The sequence below is a fragment of the Manis javanica genome, chromosome 3 (genome assembly GCF_040802235.1).
Source record: "Manis javanica isolate MJ-LG chromosome 3, MJ_LKY, whole genome shotgun sequence".
In the NCBI taxonomy this organism is placed as follows: Eukaryota; Metazoa; Chordata; class Mammalia; order Pholidota; family Manidae; genus Manis; species Manis javanica.
Genome location: NC_133158.1, coordinates 29,775,496 through 29,794,191, shown reverse-complemented (window position 1 = coordinate 29,794,191; position 18,696 = coordinate 29,775,496). Strand labels below are relative to the sequence as shown.

At 48.6% G+C, this 18,696-nt stretch overlaps 1 protein-coding gene across 4 annotated transcripts in view; it reads left to right on the top strand.

The window, feature by feature from the left end:
• The window catches only part of SRGAP3 (SLIT-ROBO Rho GTPase activating protein 3), a 256,455-nt gene extending 244,190 nt beyond the window's left edge, over positions 1-12,265 (top strand). For 3 of the 4 annotated variants that reach the window (XM_073230986.1, XM_073230985.1, XM_073230984.1), the window contains 3 exons: positions 303-452; positions 2,499-2,826; positions 7,045-12,265. In XM_073230986.1, the coding sequence (XP_073087087.1) occupies positions 303-452; positions 2,499-2,826; positions 7,045-7,455 (889 nt within the window). In that variant the 3' untranslated portion in view covers positions 7,456-12,265. The remainder of the gene's footprint in view (positions 1-302; positions 453-2,498; positions 2,827-7,044) is intronic. The other variant, XM_073230987.1, reaches the window with a different exon arrangement.
• The last annotated feature ends 6,431 nt before the right edge of the window (positions 12,266-18,696 follow it).

The window sequence follows — 18,696 nt, the reverse complement described above, 5'->3', positions numbered from 1 at the left end:
GCATTTAACTTGTCCTAGCCCAGAGCAGCCGGGGAGAGAAGAGCCGAGAGGAGGGGAAAGGAGAGGTAGGCATGGGGCACTGGCACAGATGATGCTCTCCTGCTGGAGAAAATGACTTAGGAGGGTGGCAGTGGGCATGTGTGGTGGTGAGGGCCAGAGTGGGAAGTGGCTCATCGCGAGCTGTGGCATAAATTAACTGTAACATGTGTTGATCAGCACCTTAAGACAGGTTTCATGGAGCCCTGTGCATCTGGGTTCTCTGGAGCCAAGCACCCCGGATTCAAATCTGTCCTTCTCCCCAGGGATGATGCCTTCTCGGACAGCCTGAGTCAAAAGGCTGACAGCGAAGCCAGCAGTGGGCCTCTGCTGGATGACAAGGCCTCCTCCAAAAATGACCTCCAATCCCCCACGGAGCACATCTCGGATTACGGCTTTGGGGGGGTGATGGGACGGTAGGAAATGCGGATTCATCTTCTCCTGCTCCTGCTGTGTCTGATCCTGTCTGATTTGGGGGAAGTGGGAGGGGCAGGAGGGAGGGGTGGGGAGGCTGTTGTGGCCACTTTTCCTACAAGAGGTGATGGGGGGCACACCTGGATGGGCTGGCCAGAACTGGCCCAAGAGTGCCAGGTTTAAAATGATCTAGCCTGGGGTCTGAGTGTGGACGAGGAGGAGGGAAGACATCCATTGGTACAGCAATGCTTTTTATTTAAAACAGTAATAAATAAGGGAGAGGGAGTTAAAAATTGGCAAGTTGTTTCCCTACCTCTCTCCAGTTCTTGTACCTCCCCCCTGCTTTCCGTTGAAGATTTTAAAAATTTAAAGCTCACATACTCCCTGAAGTGTACCACATAAACAGAAAACTCATACCCACTCAGGCAAGGGACAAACTGACATTTGACTCCCAACACGTACTTGGCCAAAGCATATTTGCCAATTTCTTCACTCCAAGTGTGTGAGCTGGGCTGTGTCACATGACCTTTCTGCCAGGCAAGGAGCTGTGCTCAGCATGCAGGTGAATTCCAAAGACTGTGGTTGTTAAAAACATAAAATAAGGAAAAGAGAAGAAAAGAAAAGCAGACAGCTTTTCATTGCTTTCTTAATCAGATTCTTAAAAATATACTCTCTGTTTTTCGGTGCAGAGGTCATGGGGTCAACCCTGACACACAGGGCCTTGCAGCTGGAGCCAGAGGAATCAGTCAGGAGGGGAACATAACATTTGTGAACGTATTTCAGCAGCACTTCCTGTGCCTTTTTTCAGCATATTCTGTTCAGCTCAGCAAACAGCCCAAGCACTATGCAGATGAAAGAATTTAGGGGAAATGTGGAAGGCAGGGGTAGCTGACAAAGTAGCAGTCCTTTGACTTCCAGGAGGGCCGCATCTTCTGTCTGGCTCCCCCCGCATTCCCTCCCTCCACCACTTTCTTCTCGCTCTTCTGCAGTACCTCTTCCTCCCAGCACCTATGCTTTGGTCCCATTGGGGTGCCCACAGGTGATGCTTAGCTTTGCTGGTAGCACTAGACCTAAAATACTGCTGACCGCACTGACCTTGGTCCCCTGGTCACAAGCCGTTGCAGCCGTCCGTCCCTCTTCCCCACCCCCTCCCCACTTCCAGCCTTCGCTCCCCTCTCCAGGGCCTTGGAGTCTTCAGTGACCTCCATAGGGTGTAGCAAAATCCCTTTTATCTTCAAAGTGCTTTCATACCCACTGAACCTCCCGTGAAAGTGGGCAAGGAATATTGTGCCCATTTAACAGATTAATAAAGCAAGCCCCAAAGAGGAGCCAGGAACGTCTGTGACAAAGATGGCAGAAGGATTCACCCTCCTGACAGACACTCTAGTCCATTTCTCATCCTGCCAGAGCCTCCTTAAAAGGTGAAGGTGTCCACATGCTTAGAAGGAGTATCCAGTGATGCAGTTTTTACTCCTGAATGGCTAGTTTTCCAAGATGTGGAAAAGCCTCCTAGAAATAACCCTTTGCTGGGGAGATTGGGGGTAAGGTGTAAGGTGACAACATTGGCCAGTGCTCAGTTCCCAGGGGCCCCCTCCTGTGCTTTCAGGGAGCTGGTAACTTTTTGGTACAGTCAAGCCTCGATGCTTCAGACCAATTAAAAGCCCTCGAATGCCAGGAATGTCTGAACTGCTTAAGAACTTACGAGCTCAACTATCCGTCACCAAAGTGTTCCCAGGTTGCAATCCTCCTGACCTTGACTTAACATGCAGATGAGATGCACTGGGTAACGATAACTGGCACCAACACCATCTGCAGCTTAGGAGCAGAATGCTCTTGGTTCCATGGTGTGTATGGATGAAACCTGCCCCTGCTGCTGAGTTACGTGCTCAGCCAGTGTTTTCACTGCAGAACTGCAGAGTCTGGTTGAATGAGGCTTTACTATACCTGCTCCCTAGACTAGTGTGTAGTGCGCGGCCTGGGGGTTGGCTTTCTGAGACTTGCCAGGGTTGACCTCTGCCCCATCCTCCCACCCCCTGGCTCCTTTGCAGAGTGCGGTTACGATCCGATGGAGCAGCCATCCCCAGGCGCCGAAGCGGGGGCGACACACACAGCCCACCCCGGGGCCTGGGCCCCAGCATAGACACGCCGCCCCGGGCTGCCGCCTGCCCCAGCAGCCCCCACAAAATCCCCCTCACCCGGGGGAGGATCGAGAGCCCTGAGAAGCGGAGGATGGCGACGTTTGGGAGCGCTGGCAGCATCAACTACCCCGACAAGAAGGCGCTCTCCGAAGGGCTCTCCATGAGGTCGACATGTGGCTCCACCAGGCACAGCAGCCTGGGGGACCACAAGTCCCTGGAGGCTGAGGCCCTGGCAGAAGTAAGGGCCAGGGGGAAGGCAGGCTGAGCCCGTTGAGACCCCCGAGAGGGGAGGAGGGGTGGGAACTGGCAGACTAGGGAGCCACTTTCCCCATCACACCAGGTTCCAGCTAAGCCAGAACACACGATAGGTAGTGAGCTGGTTTCCTGTCCCTGTGCTGGCTTCCCTGCTGGCAGTGGAAGCTAGATGGGTGCAGCTGCCATCTAGGGATCCTGTAAAGGCTAAAGACTCCCAGTTTTCATGGCTGGAGGGTGGATTCCTGCTTTGGAGGGAGGCCACATGATGGGGATGTGGTAATGGCAGGTATCTCTACAACAGGGCATGACTGAGTTATTCATTCATTCATTCATTGACAAATTCCAGTTGAGCATCTGTTGTGTGACAATCACTGCGCTAGGCGCTAAGTGCTATGATGATGACCTAAAATGAACAGAGGCCCTGCCCACGTGGAACTTCACAGTTTAAGGAAGAGAGAGATGTCAACCAGTACCATGCACACAGCTCTGAAATGGCAGTTTGGTCAGGTGTCTTAAATGGAGCTGTACTTGGTATCTTGAGAGCCTAAAATGTAGGGACTGTTTCTGGTCAGGGAGAGACTTCCCTGGGGAGGCTATAACCTGAGATCCAGAGGATCAGCAGGACTAAACAGCTGAAGTTGGAAGGGAAGAATGTTCTAAGCTCTTCCAAAGTGCCTGCAATTATTTCTTATGGAATTAAAAAAAAAATTTGGATGAGAAATCTGTATGATTTCTGTACTTACCAAATAATCCAAACAAATTTGTTTAACAAATTGTTACTCAACAATTTGTCTAAATTGTTTAATAACTTGCATAACTAATTTCATGCATTTTTGACCATGCTGTCATGTTTCCAAACATTTCCATTTTTTTCTCTTTGGAATTTGGTGTGGGGGCCCATTATGTACCTGCTCCCCAATGTTACCTCTTAGTTAAGGTAAGAAATACAACTAGAACTTTTTTGGCTGTGAGAATTCTGTTTTGGAGAGCAGCATTTCAACTCCTGGTCACAAGAAGTAGGGGAACCTTGCGAGCTTGGGGGCTGTGTTCTAGAGGAGGCCAGGAAAGGCTCCAAGGGGATACCAACTCACCCAGCAACTAGGACTCCTGTTCACCCCCTCAGGCTCCAGCCTGGCCATGTGTCCCATTGCCCACTCCTCAGGGATCCCTGAAGATCAGCACATTGGCCTGAGTCCAGCCGAGGGGGCAAAGCAACCTGCTGGCCCATGAAGGCCGTGCTCCTGGGAGGCATCACTCTAGCCTCCCCCATCACCTGGAAGCTCTCCAGAGGGTCGTGATGGGGAGTGGGCTACCTGAGGCCTGGCCCGGGGCCCTTCCCATAGAGCCAGGTGCGATCTAGACCAAAAGTAGCTTCTGCAGCAGACTAGTTCCATGGGATATTAATAGGTGAGTGTTTTGTGGTCCACAAAGTTTAGGGAATAAGTCTGACAAAGCTGAAGGGCTTGATTGCAAGACTTTCTAGAACCTTTAAATATTTAGTTGATGTGTGTTATGAATTTCCAAGAAAGAGAACAAGGCATACACCACCTCCCACACTTCTTTGACCTTTACTTATAGAGCCTTTTGCAAGACCAGCCTAAATAATACATCTGGAGAATGCTACATGCGTTTTCCATTTGCCAACATATTTACACACTCTCTAATTTGATAGCTGCCATTCAAGAGCTCCTTTCACTAACAGAGGTAAAAGAGGGTAGCATCATAAACAGTATGTATTAGCCAAAAGGGGACACTGGACAGCCTGCAGCCTGCTGAGCATCTGCTCTGACGAGCCCTTGACTTTATAGTCTACAAAGGAGAGCTACAGCATGGAGAATCCCAAGTAGTGGTAGAGTTACCCAAAACACTCTGATCTCAAAATATCCTTTCGGGTTTAGATTTGAACCCAGTTAATGAGGCTGTTTGGGGGAGCTTGGGACACTGTGTCCAGAGTTGGAAGATCTAGTTTGAGGGGAGGTGAAGAGTGACCGCTTGCCGCAGCCCTGCCCCAGCTGCCCATCCTCTCAAAGCGCCTCTCCGCTGCTCTGCTCTGGAGATGACAGCATCACCTCTCAGACTAATGCCAGGCTCCTGCCTAAACTACTCAGCTGATCTTTCTCTGAGCTTTCTGTCTGTCTGGCTCACATTCTGCCAGGGTAGAGTTGTGGTGAAGGTGGGGATGCTGGTGGAGGGACAATAATTAAATTTTATTTATTAAAGTTTTACTTGCAGCTCATGCTGGAGTAGAGCAGGGAGAGCAGTGATGTCAAAGGGGTCTTAATTTAAGCAGAATGGGGCATGGAACACAGACTCTATCATTGTGGGGTTGCCATTCAACAAAGATGGGGAGAGTATTGCCTCCTTCTCATCATGCAGAAAATCTCCCACAACTAGTCCTTTTGAATAAGGCATAAAAAGTCCCTCCTTAAAGTATCCAGGGTTATGGGCAAGGGATAAAATGTCATAAGGAAGCGTAAAAGCTATAATGAGCCATTAGGCAGACACCCAGAGCCTCCTACCAAAGATAGACTGTGACCCTGACCATGGCCAGATTGGAGCCTGTTGTAGGGGCCCAGGGCAGGCAGGAGGCTGCCTGTGGACAGGGTGAGGAGAGGTGGTTAAGGAGGTTTTGGGTGCAAAAAGGTGCTGGCCAGGGCATCTCGAGGCTCCAGCCCCAGCCCCACAGGTCTGACCAGACTTTCAGTTTTTCTGGACTTGACTCAGGGCAGAAAAGCACGTATGTGTTGATAGTCACTGTTGTCACCTGAGGCTGTACATAGATAGTGCCTTTCCAGCAGCGGTTTTGAGCAATATGCTTCATTGTCCCCTCAAAGACCAAGTCAGTTTGATCTGGCCTGGCTTAGTACCTCCTTGTGCCTCAGTTTGATGCCAGGGCAGGCCTGTAAAATTCTGTGTGAACCAAGGACCCTGGCTAAAGGGAGTTTGAAATCCACTGTCTGGGGGTTTACCAAGCTCCATCACATCCATTAGCTCATCCATCTTCACCCTAAATGCGTGGGCTTTCAACAGATGAGTGAAGTGTGTAGAGCAATGAGACCTGTCCGAGCTTACACAGCAGGCAAGTGGCAGAGAAGTGTTTTGACTCAAAAATCCAGGCGCTTGACCCTGGCCAGGGTTCCTGGGTCAAATGCTGCCTTTGAGCAACCCTCCAGGCTTGAGGGGGAATGGAGGCCTCAGGAAGATGGAATTAAGAGCCCTGGGCTGACAAGGCAGCCCCGTTGCTTGCAGGGATGTCCTGACATGCCATAACCTCTCGTTATGCCATTCAAAGTGCTCTCATACTGATGAGCTCTCAAATATTACAACATCCCCAGGAATTATGTAGGCAGATGAGGGTTTTTGTTGCTCTTTAAGACTCCCATTTTTTAAGAAACAAACTTTTTTTTATTACAGTGCAGAGAAGGGAGTAACAGTTCCATCGTGCTGGGGTGAACATTGTAAACATATTATAATATCTAACCTCCAAGTAATTTTTCTATGGGAAAGGATTTAAAATAATAATAATGGTTAGAGGCCTGGGCTTTGGAGACAGACTGCCTGTATTAAGACTTGGACTAGGCTACTAATTGGCTGTATGACCTTGGGTAAGGTAGTTAACCAGTCTTGAGTTTCCATTTCATGTGTGAAATGAGTGTAATGGTCATTCCTACCTTGTGTGAGGATTAAATGAATTATTAGTGCAGAGGACTCGGGTTGGTGCTCAGTGTGAGCTGTTGATATTTTTTACTGGCACTGTTATTATGAGTGCTTACTGTGTGCCAGATACCATGCCAACCACTTCGTTGGGACCATATTTAATACACTCATCAACCCCTGATGTTGGTGTTATAATGATCTGTAATTTACGGAGGAGTATTCTGAGGCCCAGAAAGGTGAGGTAACTTGCCCGAGGTCACACAGCAAGGAAGTGGCTGTGGGAGGATTTGAACCCATGTCTGTCTGACTCAGGCACCTGCCTTCCCAACCAGCGGTTTAACCTGGCGTCATCAGGTCTGCTTCCTTTTGCAGGCAGCGTGCAAGCGATGCCCATCCTAACTCCCGCACTTGGTCATATGACACCATCCCGGCCACGAGGCTGGTGGGGAGACCTAAGAAGCTCACAAGCTGGTTAGCAGCCGAGGAAGGACGGGACCTCGGGCCTCTAGGCGCTGTGCTGACGCGGAGCTCTCTCTCTCCCCAGGACATCGAGAAGACCATGAGCACGGCTCTGCACGAGCTGCGGGAGCTCGAGAGGCAGAACACGGTCAAGCAGGCTCCGGACGTGGTGCTGGACACGCTGGAGCCCCTGAAGAACCCGCCAGGTCCCGTCAGCTCGGAGCCCGCCAGTCCGCTGCACACCATCGTCATCCGCGACCCAGACGCCGCTATGCGCCGCAGCAGCAGCTCCTCCACCGAGATGATGACCACCTTCAAGCCGGCCCTGTCGGCCCGCCTGGCCGGCGCCCAGCTGCGCCCACCCCCAGTGCGGCCCGCGCGGCCGGCGCTGCAGCACCGCTCCAGCAGCAGCAGCAGCTCGGGCGTGGGCAGCCCGGCCGTGACGCCCACCGAGAAGGGCTTCGGCGGCCCAGCGGACAGGTCGGGCACCATGTGACCCGCAGCGGGGGCGGGCGGCCGCGGGGCCTCCTGGGAGGTGGCCTGGGCGCCGAGCCGCGCAGGCGCTCGCAGCCGCCGGCGTTCGGGGAGCCCCGCCCACCGGGCGTGCGAACGGCCCGAGGGCTGCGCGGCAGGCGCTGTCCGGGCGTGAACGTTTCCTAAGCGCGGGGCCCGACATCCGACGGCTTCGCCTGCACATCGTCACTGGAAAATCACTCTGCATTCTCTGCATACATAAATATGTGTGTACGATATGTGTGCATATATACACATATATATGTATGTATGTGTCTTAGGTGTGTGTATATATATATATATTTATGCATCTATATACATATACTAGATCTGGACACACATACTAAATGTATATAGGATCTCCTTTTTGTTTTTATGAAACTTAGATTTACCTCAGACCCATGCCACCAAACATCTCCCACTGAGTTATTTGGTGGGATTTGCAGGGACTTTTCTGGGAGAATTGAGAGGCCCACAGTAACTGCGAATGAAGCAATATACCACTAACCTGCAGAAAAACAAAGTCTCCCACTGTCTCCAGAAGTCGTGGCCTTCCAAAACAGTCTGCCCCTAAAGGAAGGGTGGGGCAGGCAGTACCCAAAGCAGGCTGCTCCTAGAGGTGGGGAACCCTTCACAGAACCCCCCTGCCCCCCATCTACCCAAGACCCTGCCTTTCCATCCAGAGGCCAAGGGCCAATAGTACCTCTGAAGGCACGGGAGGATGTTGGTGAGAAGACTCCTGACCACAGCATCCTTGTATTTGTATGTAGAAAAGGGGGATAGTGAGAATTTAAAGCCCATCATAGCACACTATTGTGTGTGGTTGGGTAAAAAGAAACAAAACAGTGGTGTGGAACCCTTCAAAATCTAGAAGAGCTGTAGGAATAAATCTGTGGTAACTATAGAGGTTTAACTTACACCATTTTCAAAATAATTATTTCTTTTCCTCTTTCTACTAATTATACTGTGTCAGATTTGGGACTAAACAGGCAAGGAGGCTTTGAGTCACATCATTTTAATTTAAAATCAGGCCGTGATGCACTCTGGCTGGTGCCCTCTTGCATGAAGCGCATGAGCCCTAATTGCCCAGCTCAGACCTGGGGCCGAGGAGGGGCAGCCCTTGGCACTTTCTGCCCTAGGGAATGCTTCAGATGAGTTTATGCAAGTGAAAATGCTTTCCCCTCTCCCTTCCTTTGCCTTTCCCCTGCCGCCCCTAGAACATCTGATGTAAGTGGAAATACAGTGATAGAACTGGGGTGTATGATCTTCAAGTGTTATGAGCCAGGCTTCTCTGCCTTTTGGTTGGGAAAAGGTCTGGATCACGGTCATTCGGTTCCACTTTACTTCCTCTTTTGATCTCTTCATTTTCCAGAGATGAGCTGTTTCTGGATAATGGAACATAGGCAAATCAGATTCTATTGGGACCCCTTTCCCTCACTCCCCTCATGCCAAGCCAAGGCCTTCCTCCCTATTGTTTTTAAGCTTCATGTTTTCTCTCTCTTGAGGCCTGAGTGTGTCCCCCTGGGTCAAACGTCCTGTGAGTCCAGCCCCCACTACTTACTTACTCCACCTCATTGAGCCTGAGTTTCCTGCTCCATAAAATGAAGATGATAAAAATAAAAAGTCAATGAGCAAGCTGTGTAAACTGGGAAGTATTTTGCCAACACAATTGCTCTTTTTATTATCATTAGTAAGGTAAGTCTCTTAGATCAAAAACCATTCAAGACCTTGTTTTTTAAACTTAATGGCATTTGAGAAGTGGACTGGAATGTTCCTGCCAGCTTCATGGAAGCCCTGAAGCCCAGCCCGACAGAAAGATGAGCTACTGATGCTTGAAATTCCATCGTGACCATTTCACCCCATCGGATTAAGCTTTGCCCTCTCCTCCGGTCCTCCAAAAAAGGCAAATTCTTCCCTGAGAGAGGGACCTGTTAGGTTACTAATAACTGGGTGTGTAGGAGTGTAAGCCGCCCTGCCTTGTCTGAACAACAGGGCTTGAGGGCACGCAGTGGAAGGAAGAATCAACAGAGGGCGCCAAGAGAATGCCAGGGAAGGGCCAGCAGCAACCTTGACCTTCCTTGTTTGGCCTGTAATGAACTGTTCTCTTTCAGCTCCTGGAAAGGAAAGAGCCTCAGAACTAGCTAAGAGCCCTCTGCCTCTGAGCACACAAAGACATCCCCAGTTACAGCCTGGGAAAGAAAGCAAGGCCTTGGGATGTGCTGTGATTTGCCCGAGATTTGATAGATAGCCAAGAGCTGTCTGTCCCAGGCTCATAAAGTCACTTATATGCAGGGATGCTATACTGTTCAGCCAAGACACAAGACTTCTCGTTTCAACCCAAGGTACTCCCATACCTTAAATGCAGTAGCTGCCCAGACAAAATTTAACATTCTCTTCCCTGACTACCAGCTAAAAAGTAGAAATTTGAGTTGATAGATCTGTTGCCTGCCTGTTCTACGTAACACCCGTCAGACCATGCGGATTTCCCTCTGAATTGACTAAAGTTCATTTTTCCTTACTGAAAACGGATCTGCCTTTCACCAGATTACCTAAAGGCAGGGCTGTTTCCTTTAAGCACCTATGTTTCCACTGGGAAATGGCAGATATATTCACATTTAGGGAAGTTCACACTCCATTCATCCAGCCCCAGAGCTGAGCCTTGACACAGAACCAAATGGAAAAATATTTCTTACCCCCACCCCACCGGCAACGTCTTCATCTGACACTATGCATGTCTCCACCACCTCCACACGCTCCCAGGCCCATCCAGTCCCTGAGCATTGGCTTCCTCTTCTGACTCCTGCCTGTGCTAGTCCACTGTGTATTGCTGTATTTGCTTAAATGCTGGAAAGTAACTGTTAAAATGTGAAACTGTAATTTTTAAAAAGGCTACAGTTAAATTATAGCCAATACCACTCACCAAATCTTTGCACCTAGTAGATAGATCCATGTAAAAAACAAATACCAGAAACCTAACTGTACAGTGAGTGTGGGGAAATGTAGTGACCTAGTTAGTAATCCTCAATATAACCTATTGTACAAGGGGAAGTGATGTTTACCTACTTGTCCATCACCATTACTGAGAGCTGTCCTGATCAGTTCATTGATAACGGGCATTTTTATTTTTTATTATTATTATTATTTTTTGCTTCACAGAAACCTTCGACTTACCCTGAGGTCAAGACTTTTGTCTTTATGTGTAACCAATGATATTCAGTCTATTTTAGGAATGAACCGGCAAGATGTTCATTTAAAACTGACCAAAGACAATTCATTCCTGGTCTAGTTTCCTGGGCCCTGGGGCCCAGCTGCCGCTAAAGACCTTTCTCGGGTAAAATTGAGAACAAGCTGTGCTTCCTACCCAACTCTCCCTCACTCCCCTTATTACCCTTTCCTCTCAAAGAGCTGCTCTGAGCTGTGGGATTCTATGAAAAATTCTTGCCTTTCCTTGTTTTCAGTGCTAACGATTTTCTCACCTTGAAGCGCCTTTTGAACCCCGGACAGAGCACACAACTGGAGGGAATTTTAAGCTTGGAAATTAGACTTGGGAGTCATTTCTCTGAGGTCACCAGGCCAAGGGGCAGGAGAGAAGTGGATTCCCAAAGGATGAAATCTGAGTAGGAAGAGACACAGGAAAATGGATCCACCCTTTGGCTACCAGCTGGAACCAGCAGTTCAGAGATCTGCCTTATAAACCTTTCGGAACTGGTCTGTAGTGCACAGAGGGGAGCCGGTGTGGGGAATGGCCTTTATATGGGGCTTTCTTTGCTATTGGGGTCTCCTGGAGTGCCTTTCAGGTATATTTCTTTCTCCTTGAGGAGGCATGGATGCCGAGGACTTCCTGTGACCCTGCCGTGACTTGGCACCAGTGCACATACATGGCTGATGGAAAATCCCAAGGACTAATGCAATGGTTCTTCCTCTTGGTGTTTCTATTCTTAACTTTTCACACATCCAGATGGTTCCACACTAGAGCAAATGCCTCATTCTCCCGAGAATCCCAGAAAGAAGAATGGCTGACCTACAACCACAGTGGGGGACCCTGTTGGGCTTGGGAGGACAGGCGGGGAGGAAAAGGCGGGAAGGGGGTTAGCGGAGGTGTTGCTTAGCTGATTTTCTGCCATGCAGAGCTGATGCTGACATTTTATGTCAACTTCCCGGGTTCTCTGGGGCCTCCTCTCTTTTGAGCAGCCTTGTAGAGAATTCCCCACATACCAAAGGCTGCACAAGGGGAGCTGAGAGAAGTCAGGTTGGAGTCCTGGCCTCTCTCGAGGTTGATCTGCCAGTGTCCCGCTGTCCCATCCTCTAGGACTGGCCGAATGGCCGTCTCTGCTCCTTGCCGACACCTCCTTTCTGTGTGAACTGTCCCAGGCAAGTAACAAAGCTGTTCCTTGAACCAGAACAAGGGTGCACTTTGCCTTCCCTACGCGGAAGTAGATTCTGGCTAGAGATTCTGCTCAGGCTCCAGTTCCTGGCAGTGTGACTGTTTACTTGGTTTGGCAATAGATTTGGTTCTGAGTGCTTCAGAGTGGCTGGTCTCTTTTGTTTCTTTTGGTTTCCCTCCTCCCCAAACTGTCAGGAAAAAACAAACTGAAACCATCCTAGGAAACTGCTGGTTGCCTGTCCGATGTGATGATAAGTGTTGCCCTCTTCCAGATATTGTTTTTCTACCTTAGAACCAAACGCCCGTCCCATAGAGTGTCTGACTGGATCCTCTGTTGCGTATTCTGATGGTGCCTGCTGGTTTGATGTGGAGCTATCCTGTGAAATAAAACAGCTTAACTTTTCTCAAATATGCTCCAGTGGTTTTTTGAAAGGGTGAGGTGGCATATCGGGGGTGGAGAGGTCCCACCAGGCATTCCTGCCATCCGGTGCACACTGCATCCTTTCCTCAATAACCACACCTGAAACTTCCTTTAGCTCATGTCCAACAAGGTGAAGGCTGAGTTTCCAAGGAGGACAGTTCCAACTGTAGAATTAATTAAGGAAGGTAATTACAGGGTCCCCACAGGGGAAGCAGGAAAAGGAAATGTCAAACGCAAGTGGGAGAAGGAGCTGTCCCTCTGCAAAGAGGGCCTTCAAAAGTATAAGACAAATCGCTGGAGGCCACAGGATCTTGATTTCCAGTGTGGCAGCATAGGCAACATTTCAGCATTCATTGTCCTCACCTGTGATGCAGCCCTTGGGTTTTTTTACCCTGTGCAGTGTGTGTGTGTGTGTATTTATTGATCATTTACTTCTGTCCCAGGCACTAGACTAAGCCCTTGACATGTGTTTTCTCATCAAATTCTCAGTGACTGAAGGTAAGTACTGTTCTTAAATCCTATTCTGCAGATGCAGAAACTGAGGCTCTGAGAGGTTACGTTGGTCTCCCAAGGTTAGCCTAGGAAGTGAAGGAGCCAGAATTTGAGCCCCATCTATGGGACTCCAAATCTATGCTGTGTACATGTCCATTGTACTGCCTGTCATAGAGCATGTCCATTACACCAGAAATGGTGACAGGATCTCATGATTAAGGTAACTTGCTACCTGCTGCAGTCAAGGAAGCCTCCAGGGGCTTTCCTTTCTCATGAACCTTCTGATAGATCTTCATGCTGAGGCCGTTTGCAAAAGAGAACATCTTCTGCCCAACTCAGGGAATCCATTGTTCCCTTCATAAGCACTCAACACTCAGTCGTGGTCTCTTGCTAATTCCAGGCTCCAATGCTGTAACAGGCTGTTTTGTGTGCATTCCATGATTTGTGTACCTGCTCATAGCAACTGTGCTCACTTGAGAGCTCCAAATCAGGAGCCTCTCATTCATTCAACAAGGGGGTAGGAGACACCTTTGTATGCATCTTACCCCAAGTTAGCTGCTGGGGAAATGATGAGACCCAGTTCCTACCCTGAAGCTGCCCCCAGCCTAATTGCACAAAATGACCAGTCCAGAATTCTGAGATCAACTCTTGATCATGACAATGATTAATAGGGGAAAGCAGGCTATAGAGACAGTGTCTCTAACCCACAGAGGCACAGAAGGCATATTTTAACTGTTTGACTGCAGTTCACTGCTGGGCAGTTACGTGGTGTAACTTCAGCAGGATTTTGTTTCTTGCAATCAAAAGGAACAAGAGGAAAGAATGCCACCATGTTTTGAGCACTTACTATGTCCCAGGCAGCCTTCTAAGCCCTTTCACAGATAAAAGCGAACTCATGAGTCCCACCTACCCCCTTGTAATGTAGGTACTGTTGTTATTCCCAGTTTGTGGATGAGGAAACAGCAGAGATTAAGAGAATTGCTATGGAACATGCTGCTAGGGGCTCGGAGCTGAGGTTCTCACTTAGCCTCACCCTGGGGCCCGGTGCTCACCATTCCCCCCAGACTGGGGGAGGGGACAGAACCCCAGCCGGGATTGGGAACCACAGAGTCCATTGATCTGGGCGGGTCTGACCCAACCCCCAACCCGGGGGCCTGGCGCCTGGCCCTGGGGCAGTGGCGGGGGTGCTGGGCAGCCTCTCGAAGAATGCCCTGACAGTTTCCCCCACCCTGACCCAGGCGTCCGGGAGGCGCCCCGGTGGGGCTTCAAGGGGAGCTCCGGCGCCGAGGCTGCCTCAGAAAGTCCAGCCAAGAATTCAGAATCCCTCCCCGGTCCCACAAGGCCCACAGGCCGGCCCCTGCCCACCGCACAAATCCTAGTCCTTCTCCCCTGAGCTTCCCTCTCTGGGAACCGCCGAGGGCCTCTGACTCCGGGGCCTCTGTCCTCCCGTAGTCCTCCCCCTGCACCGCGTTTTCCCGGCCTCCTTTCCTGCTGCCTTCTTCTCCTTGAGAGTCTCTGTTCAAATGTCATTGCCTCCAAGTGGCCTCTTCTGACCACTTTGTTTAAAGCGGCCCCTGCCTGGTCACTGTCAGGTTTTATTTTCCTCCTTGCATTTCTCATCGTTGAAATTTATTTTGTTTCCTTATGTATGGCCTCTCTCCCCCAGAACAGAGTGCAAGCTCCGGAAAATCTGGGGTTTTGACTCTGTCCACACTAACTCCAGATGGTAATAAGGTGCCTAGCCACCTGGAAAATGCTCAGGAAATAGGAATGAAAAGAATATCCACTCACGATTATGGGGCACATGCCGTTTCTGAGCGAGGACGAGGCCTTGGTAATTAAACAAAATCACATCACACCATAGGCCGTCTTTCACTCACTTAACAAATCGTTCTTGAGCACTTACTGTGTGCCGAGCCTAGAGCTGGGTCCTGGATTTGCTTGCAGCTGTTGAACAAAGCTGACCAAGATCCCTGTAGAGTTTATGGCCAAATGCTGGGTATCAAACAATGACAACAAATCATATAACACTGAGCCGGTGGGGAGGAAAGATCTGGGGTTCTGCTTTAGACTGGGAGGTTGGCATGGCCCCTCGGAGGAGGAGGGGTTTAACTGGGAACCGAAGCCTGAGAAGGGTCCCCCATGTGAAGGGGTGAGGGTGAGACTGCAGAGGGGACCAGGTGGGCAAACATCCGGGGCACATGCCCTGAGGGAGGAAGAAAGGCCAGAGCGACTGGAGCTACAGTAGGGAGAGCTGCGAGAACAGGCTGGCAAGGAGGAGGGCATATCCGGCGTCCTTTGAGCCATACTGACAGTTTTGTTCCAAGAGAAATAAGATGCCCTTGGAAGGCAGTATTACTCAATCCTATTTATCGTTGTTAAAAAATTATTTTTGGCTTCTAGATCAACTACTTTTTAATGATGGAGGCCATGAATTTAAGTGGTTTATTATGGTCCATGATGTAGTGTCATGAGCCCCAGAGTATAATTGTTTTCACCTGAGGTCTGATGAAAGAGGAGAAATTTTATTTTTATTATTATTGTTATTATTTATGAGCCTTGAGCACCGCACCCAATTTTTTTTTCTGTACCCCCATCTCTGCTCCCTTTCTCCAGCCAGCCACCCACACACCACCCTCATCCTGCTTGCCAAGGAGCTTATTTGGGCTCTTCCCCAGATGGAGATCAATGGCCTGCATATGGAGCAGACCTGCAAACCTTCTTTACAGGCAACTTACAGAATTCTGTCATCTATGAAACAAGATTTTCCTTTTTCATATGGCCATTCTTTTAAGTAAACCTAGACCAGTGCTTATAGGTCTTTGATGCCTTGATAAATAGCTTGGCTCTTTCTGCTTTACATCATGCTGTTGAGCAATGCATTCAGTTAGTACTTGAAAACCCAACTCAGTCTGACTTAAATGAAAAGGAATAATTTTTGTCCCATCTGAATGAACAGTAAGATGGGATTCAGGCAGGACTGGATCCAGGCGATCCAAAACATGTCAACAAGCTTCTGTTTCCCCACCTCTCAGCTCTGCTCTCCTTCACATACGTTGTCTATCATTCTCAGGATGACTCCAAGTGATGACAGGGCCCAAAGCAATTTCAGGCTTACATTCTAGCATTTAGCTACACCAGCAGAGAAAGTATATCTCTTTCCCAATAGATGAGTGAAAGTCCCAGCATTTTCTCTGATTGGTTCAGCTTGAGTCCCAAGCTGACCATGAGGCAATCACTGAATAGAGGGTGGGTATTAACTGTCAAGAACCAGTCTGGTCACTTGCTCATTTTTGAGATACAGTTGAGGTCAGCCTTGCCTGGCCCCCTGTTAAGAGTGGTTTCCAAGAACAAGAGATGCGTTCTATTGTCAGAAAAATGGTGTTGGGTATTCAAGCCCCAGGAGCATATCAACAGCTCCACAGTCCAGGAGGTACTTTTGAGAAATGCATTAAGAGAATGATCTAGGACCTTCTTGCTGCCCCTTCCATAGGCCCAAAGATTCCTGCCAACAGCAGGGTGACACCCCTCTCTCTACAAGAAGGCTTAGCCTCGCGGCAGCACTCAAAGGGGAGTACAGTGGGAATGACTAGGACTCACTGATAGGAATACGGACTCCCAAGACCAGACTGCCAGCCTCCTTACCAGTGAGAAATCTCAGAAAAGTTCTTTAACAGCTCTACCCCTCCATTTCCTCACCTCTAAAGCAGGGTCTGCAACAGAACCTGTCTCCTTCCTGTAAGATTAAGAAAGTTAGTACATGTAAAGTGCTTGGATAATGTCTGGCATGGAGAAAACCTCAATAAATGTAGCTTCTATAATTATGATCTTGCTTTCTGGAGAGTCTTAATTCCAGGACCTTAGTCCCAAGATCACATTCGTCATTTTGCCCAGCAGACTTAGGGCCTTCATGTAAATCAGAGAAGCTGACTGCCTGCTTCTATCTCAGAGCTCCAACTGGGAACATATGGATATATAAATATGTTCCTATCATGTACTTAACTCCGTGCCAGGCACCATTCTAAGCAATATCGACTCATTCTTTATAAATAGAAAAGCTGTTAGGTATGAACTATTGTTTGCTCCATGAGGTTCAGAGAGGTAAAGAAACTTTCCCAAGATCACACGGTTGCTAATTAAGTAAACCTAAATGCGTGTAAAAGAGGTCAGCTCACACAAGAGGCAGCTCCGTGAGCTGGTGCTCACCAACGGTGACGGTGAGATGAAATAGATGAATAATGAACCGGGGAATTGCTCTCCTGTCGGGCCCACATCCAGCCTGATACTCTACTGCCCCCATGTGGCCATTTGTAAAATGGCGAGTGGGATCAGTGGTCCCGAATTTTTATCGTGAAAACTTTCACTTACAGAACACTGAGAATAATATAATTAACCCATTACGTCTATCATCTAGATTAAAAAGGCATTTATATTTTTCCAAGTTTGCTTGATCTTTTCAAAATTTCACACCAATCACCAACACCATAACATTTTACCCCGAAACACATCAGCATGCATCTCTAGAACGGACATTTTTCGACATAATGACAATCCCATTTTCACTCCTAAAAAAAATGGCTAATAATTTCTCAGTATAATCTAGTACCTAATTTGTATTCACACTTCACTGGTTGTTCTCAGAATATCTTTAAAATTTTGGTTTGTTCAAATCAGGATCCAAACTAGAGCATACTTTACTTAAGTCTTTCTATATCCTTTAACAGTGACTTCTGCTCATGACTTGTTGAAGAACTCTGGCTCTACCTTCTGTTTGAATGCCCCATGGTCTCAATTTGGTTGCTTCCTTGAGGCATCAGTTCCCTGGTTGCTGTCCTCCATGTATGTCTTATAAACAGGAAGTTGGATCTAAATGTTTGATTAGATTCCCTTTCACCGTTTTGTGCAAGAATGCTCCCTAGATGAAGTGCACTTCATCCTTCATCCTGTCAGGGAGTACATACTGTTTGGTGCCCACTTTCAGAGGTGATAAAACTGATCAATAGGTTCAGTGGGTTCACCCTCATCCCTCCATTGAAAGCTGCTTTTTCCCCTGGGAGCAGTAGGTACGTTGTGGCCTGATGATTTGGAACCTGATAAAGTATCCAGTTCTTCAAGAACCTCCCACCTAATGGTCTTATTACCTATTTGTGATCATTGCCTGAAACAATAATATTTCATTAATAAACATTTGTTAAGATGGAAGGAGGAGGGGTGAAAGGGAGGGAGTTACAAGGCCTGAGTTTCTCCCTCTGCATGACTAGAATGAGAATGTGTCCTCAAGCGATGAGAAACCCCAGACAGAAGCCTGTGGCCCCAGGACTCCTCAATGTGCAGCCAGGCCAGGCCCTGCACTCCACTGGGAGGATGTTTTCCTGATTATGGTTGTCAGATTTGGCAAATAAAACTACAGGATGCTCAGTTTAATTTGAATTTAAAACAGTGCATTATTTTTTAGTATGTCTCATGCAGTATTGGGGATGTTCTTATATTAAAAACATTGTTTGCTGTTTATCTGAGATTCAGAATTACCACGCACCCTGCATTTTATCCGCTGTCCACTCCTGGATTCTCACTCTGTGCTAAGTTCAATGGGAGATTCTACTGAGCCCTGGCCTGCTTTTTTTATAGGGAACATTTTGTTTTTACTCCTGAATAAGGAAGTACAATCTCTTTATTGATCCAACCGAAGGAGAATGTCTGTGCGAACAGCAGCTTGTTAGAGGAGACTGGCTTCTGGGGGTGGATAAATACCATGGGGAAGGCAAGACAAATGCCTTGTCCTGAGCTCAGAGTGGCTTTCAGAGCCTGCTAGTGCCCTAGCTTGGACTTTCCTTCACGGCCCAGAAGCAGACTTGAAAGGGAGTGGGGGACGGAGGCGGGGGGTGGGATTGCTGCTGAGAGGCAGAAGAGAATGGCCTTCTAACCTT